Here is a 6000-nt window from a genome sequence, read left to right on the forward strand (position 1 = left end):
TCTATATTCATGAGGAATATTGGTCTGTAGTTTTCCTTTTTAGTGATGTCTTTGCCTGGTTTTGGTACCAAAGTAATGCTTGCTTCATAAAATAAATTTGGAAGGATTGCATCCTTTCCCATGTTTTGGAATAGTTTGGGTAGGATTGGTGTCACCTCTCTGAATGTTTGGTATAATCTCTAGGGAAACCGTCTGGGCCAGGACTTTTTTTAGTTGGTAATTTTTTGATGACCTGTTCAATATCTTCTTTTGTGATGGGCCTATTCAACTTTCCCACATCAGTCTGTGTTAGTTTAGGTAAGAAGTGTGTTTCTAAAAATCTGTCCATTTCTTCCAGATTTTCAAATTTGTTGGAGTACAGTTCTTCATAGTATCCTGATATTATCATTTTTATTTCAGTTGGTTCTGTTGTGATGTCACCCATTTTGTTTCTTATTCATGTTATTTGTATTCTCTCCCTCTTTTCCTTTGTTAAATTTGCCAGTGGTTTGTCAATTTTATTGATCTTTTCAAAAACCAACTTCTGGTCTTGTTGATTTTTTCTATTGCCCTTCTATTTTCTGTTTCATTGATTTCTGCTCGAATCTTCATTATTTCCTTTCTTCTGATGACTGTAGGCTTTTCTTGCTGTTATTTTTCTAATTGTTGGAGATGTTGCTTTAAAGTGTTCATTTTGACTCTTTCTTCCTTTTTGATGCATGCATTTATTGCTATAAATTGGCCTCTGATTACTGCTTTTGCTGTGTTCCAAAGATTTTGGTATGTTTTCACTCTCATTTGATTCCAGGAATTTCTTAATTTAATTTTATATTTCTTTTATTACCTAGTCTTTCTTAAGGAGGGTGTTGTTCAGTTTCCATATGTTTGCTCTTTTGGCATTGAGCTTCCTATTGTTAATTTCTAGTTTGATAGCAATGTGATCTGAGAAGACGCTTTGCAGTATTTCAATGTTTTTAAACTTATTAAGGTTTGCTTTATGGCCTAACATATGATCTATCATGGAGAATGTTCCATATGCACTAGAAAAGAATGTATAGTGTGTTGTTGTTGACTGAAGTGCTCTGTAGATGGTTACAAGGTCAAGTTGGTGGATAGTATTGTTTAGTTCTAGTATGTCTTTGTTGAGTTTCTTTCCAGTTCTATCTTTCATTGAAAGTGGTGTATTAAAGTCTCCTACGACTGTGGAGTCATCTATTTGTCTTTTCAATTCTGTTAAAGTCTGATTTATGTATTTTGGGGCTCTTTCATTGAATCCATGGATATTTATTATGGTTATATCATTTTGTTCGATTGATCCTTTAATAATTATATAATGTCCTTCTTTGTCTCTCATGGTGGTTTTTGTCTTAGAGTCAATTTTGTCAGAAATTGATATTGCTACTCTTGCTCTTTTCTGGTTGCCGTTTACTTGATAAATCTTTTCCAACCTTTGATTTTTAGTATTTTTGTCTTTGTCTCTAAGGTATGTCTCTTGTGGACAGCATGTTGATGGGTTTTTTTTTCTTATCCAGTCTGCAATTCTCCCTTTCTTGAGGGTGCATTTAATCCATTGACATTCATTGTAATTATTGACAAGTATGAATTGGTTGCTGTCATTTTGTTATGTGTTTTTTTGTGGTGTTCCTGTTTTCTTTGTTCCATATAATTTTCTGTGCTGAGCTCATTTTGTTTATAAATTGTGTTATGATTTCCTTTGTTGCTATTGTTTTAGTATTTGCTAAATATTTGTGCTTGTCTCCTTTTTTTATTGTGATGTGAAAGTTTTTCATTTTTCTTTGCAGTTACTCTGTGATATATAATTTTCTCCCTGAGTTTAGAACAGTCCATTCTATCTTGCAACAACTCTCTTGACTTCCTCACCATTTAGAAGTTCTATAATTAAACTATTTTTCCCTCTTTTTGGTTTGTAGTTGTCCTCATTTGCCAATTGATATCTCTGGTTCCTTGTTTACAGTCTTGTAAGCTTATTTTACTTTGGATACTTCCATAGCTTTGTTGGCTTCTGGGTTATGTCATCTTGTGTATTAATGATTGGTGGTTGTTTGCTATTATTGGTTCTCTGTCTAACGGACTCCCTTTGGTATCTCTTGTAAGGTTGGTCTGGTTTTAAAAACTTCCCTTGATTTCTGCTTATCTGGAAATCTGTTAATTTCACCATCTTATTTGAGAGAAAATTTTGCTGGGTATATAATTCTTGGTTGGAAAATTTTCTCTTTCAGTGTTTTATATATACCATCCTATTGCCTTCTCACTTGCATGATTTCTGCTGAGAAATCAGAGCTTATTCTTATTGGTTGTCCTTTGTAAGTAATTTTTCATTTTGCCTGTGCTGCTTTCAGGATTCATTCTTTGTCTTTGGTTTTGATGAGTTTGATGATGATACATCTTGGTGATTTTCTTTTGGGGTATATCCTGTTTGCAGTTTATTGGACTTCCAAAATGGGTATATTCTTATCTTTAATCATATCAGGGAAGTTCTCTAAGAGGAAGTTGTTTGAACAGATCAACAGGATACTGCATGGTTTAAAATCAGAAAAGATGTAAGTCAGGGTTTTCTCTTTTCACCATACTTATTGAATCTTTATGCTGAGCAAATAATCCAAGAAACTGGATTACATGAAGAAGAAAGCTGCATCAGGATTGGAGGTAGATTCCTTAACAACCTGCGATATACAGATAGCACAACTAGTTTGCTGAAAATGAAGACAACTTGAAGAACTGATGAAGATCAAAGACTAGTCCTTAGTATGGATTACATCTCAATATAAAGAAAACAAAAGTCCTTACAACCGGACCAATAAGCAACCTCACAATAAATGGAGAAAAGCTTGAAGTTGTGAAGGATTTCATTTTGCTTAGATCCACAACACCCATGAAGCAGCAGACAAGAAGTCAGATGACATATTGCATTGGGTAAATCTGCTGCAAAAGACCTCTTTAAAGTGCTAAAGAGCAAAGATGTCACCTTGAAGACTAAGGTGCACCTGACTGAAGCCACAGTGTTCTGGTTACCTAGTGCTGCTCTGACAAGAAAATACCACAAATGGGATGGTCTTAACAAACAGGAGTTTATTCTTACAATTTGGAAGCTTTAAGTCCGAATTCAAAGTGCCAGGTTCTAGGGGCTGCGTGAAAGCCCCTCAACCTTGGGGTCTAGCTCTGCCTCCTTCTCCTGGCCCATTGGAGCTGGAGTCATGGGCTGAGAAGCCCCAAGGTTGACAAGTAAAAGGCACAGTCCCAATGTTACCAATCCACATGGCAGACCATTAACTTTAGTCCATTGTAAGTCCCAAGGTCGGCAGAGCATAGCAGGCTGCTGAGCAATGACATGGCTACATGCAGGGTCCAAGCATGCTAAAAGCTAGAGACCATTCTCAAAACTTCTCCTTATATACAGGAAGCAGATCATATGCCCAAAGGCAGGTACTCAGCTGCTCACAGTGGATTCCACCATGGAGTTGATTACCAGTCTCATCATGGGGAATACTACATCCAGCTGCTCAGCCACTCAACCAGGCCTAGCCAAGTTGACATACAAACATAACCATCACACATAGTATTTTTAATAGTTTCATATGCATGTGAGAGCTGGACAGTGAATAGGGAAAACAAAAGAAAAAATGATGCATTGTAATTGTGGTGTTAGTGAAGACTATTGAAAATACCATGGGCTGCCAGAAGTGTGACCAAATCTGTCCTGGAAGAAGAGCAGCTGGAATCCTCCTTAGAAGCAAGAATGGCCAGACTTTATCTCACATACTTTGGTCATGTTGTCAGAAAAGACCAGTCACTAGAGAAGGATATCATGCTTGGTAAAGTGGAGGGTCATTGAAAAAGGGGAAGCCACTCAATGGGATAGATTGACATAGTGACTGCAATCATGGGCTCAAGCACAGCAAGGGTTATGAGGATAGTGTAGAATCAAGTAATGTTTTGTTCTGTTGTGGATGGGATTGCTATCAGTTAGAACTGACTCAATGACACCAAACAACAGCTAACTCCTCAAAGTTGTATTGTAAAGGGATCAAATAACTAAATACAAATATTTAAGTTCATACTTTCTAGAAACAGGAAGGACTTCTTAAGCAAAATTTAAAAACATAAATTTTAAGACAAAAACTAATTTGTTTATATTAAAACTTATTTCTGTTCAGTGAAAGATAAAACTAAACCAAACTCACTGCCACTGAGTTGTATCTGATTCATAGCAACCCCTCCTTGGGTTTCCAAGGTGGTATTGCTACAGAAGTAGATTGCCCAACCTTCCTTTCGAGGAGTGGCTGGTAGGTTTGAACTGCCAGCCTTCTTGTTAGCAATCAAATGCCATAGGCTCTACACCACCAGATCATTGGCTAAATTAACAGACCAAGGACAGGATGAGAGAAGACATTTTCAAAGTCTGAAATTGACAACGAATTAATATTTAAAATAAGAAACTCCTAAGAAACTCCTGAAGGCTAACATCAAATCCAAGACAAAAGTGGTCAAAGAATATGAACAAGCAATTTACAGAGGAAGAAATACCAAAGATTAATAAAGGAAATGGAGAGGCAGTAAATAATAAATAGAGATATGAAAACTAAAATGAGATATCATTTTGTATGTATTGTTGTTTTGTTGTTATGTGCCATTGAGTCGGACCCGACTCATAGCAACTCCTCCTTGGGTTTCCAAGGCAGTATCACTATGGAAGTAGATTGCCTCATCTTTCTTCCGAGGAGTAGCTTGTGGGTTTGAACCACCAGTCTTCTGGTTAGCAGTCAAGTGCATTAGGCACTAAGCTACCAGAACTCCCTTAGAGTATAAAAAATAGAAAAGGTGAACAAAGCCATATGGTGATAAAAGGTAGATGTGGTAGTTAAGGTTGTATCCACTTGGCTGGGCCCTGGTTTCTAGTAGCTTGGTAGTTGGATGTACTTATTCTCCATGATGAAATTCTAATCACCTTCACGCTTGAATCTGCTGTGAGCAGCTAAGTAGTTGCCTTTGGGGTGTGGGCTCCCTCCAGTATACATGGAGAAGCTTGGGAATGGTCTTGAACTTTTTGACACATTTTGGGCCATGTTGCCTGGTGATCTTGGGATTGTTCCTGGACTTGAACAAGTGGCCTGCCATGTTTCCTGCTGATCTTGGGATTGGGCCATTTTACCTGCCAATTTTGGTTTCATCAGCCTCAGCAGCCAGTAGCTGTGTGAGGCAGAAGAAGCCTCCAGCTCCAGTGGGCCGGAAATAAGAGGCAGAGCTAAAGCCCAAAGTTGAGGGGCCTTCACCCAGCCCCTGGAGCTGGCACTTTGAATTTGGACTTCTAACCTCCTAAACTGTAAAAGAATAAATTCCTGTTTGTTAAAGTCATCCACTTGTGGTATTTCTGTAATGGCATCACTAGAGAACTAAGATGGTAGGCATCTTGAAAGCTACACATATTGTTGGTAGAGTGTAGACAGATACAGCTATTCTAAAAAACACTCTAGTTCTATTCAGCAGTCAAGTGCCTTAGGCACTATGCTACCAGAGTATGTACAAATAAGTATACATTAAATACATTAGAAGTTTACTCTATGGTAGGATAGCAGAGGAATGGGAATGAACGAGTCATGAAGATAAAATAAATAAAATGAAACAAGAGATGATTTTTGTATGGACCAGTGATAATGTCCTATTATCATTATTGGTCCATGAACCTAAGAGAATGATTAATTTAACCTTCTGTAGTTGAAGTAATAAATATATAAAACGTGTTTTTCCCCTTACCATCAGAGTGACCACCACCATCTTGATTTTCTTCACTTCCAATGCTTCTGAAAACAAGAAAGAAGAAAAAGTAAAAATACAACAAGTATTTGCTCATCTATCAATGAAAAATAAAAAGGAGAGGTTCCGGAAAGATGGCAGACTAGGCAGAAAGACTGCACAGACCCTCTTCAACAAAGAAAAGGGAAAACAATTAACACAGACACAGAAGATAATCCTGGACCTCTGAGCCTTGAAGGGAAGGATATA

General features: G+C 37.4%; 1 protein-coding gene across 1 annotated transcript in view; it reads right to left on the bottom strand.

Moving 5' to 3' along the window:
• FYB1 (FYN binding protein 1) overlaps nucleotides 1–6000 on the bottom strand; it is a 169674-nt gene that overhangs the window by 64736 nt on the left and 98938 nt on the right. Inside the window, exon 3 of the mRNA XM_007951587.2 lies at nucleotides 5752–5798. Within this exon, the coding sequence (XP_007949778.2) occupies nucleotides 5752–5798 (47 nt within the window). The remainder of the gene's footprint in view (nucleotides 1–5751; nucleotides 5799–6000) is intronic.

This window comes from Orycteropus afer, unplaced genomic scaffold (genome assembly GCF_000298275.1).
Source record: "Orycteropus afer afer isolate SDZICR_OR568_19922 unplaced genomic scaffold, OryAfe1.0 scaffold00300, whole genome shotgun sequence".
NCBI lineage: Eukaryota > Metazoa > Chordata > Mammalia > Tubulidentata > Orycteropodidae > Orycteropus > Orycteropus afer.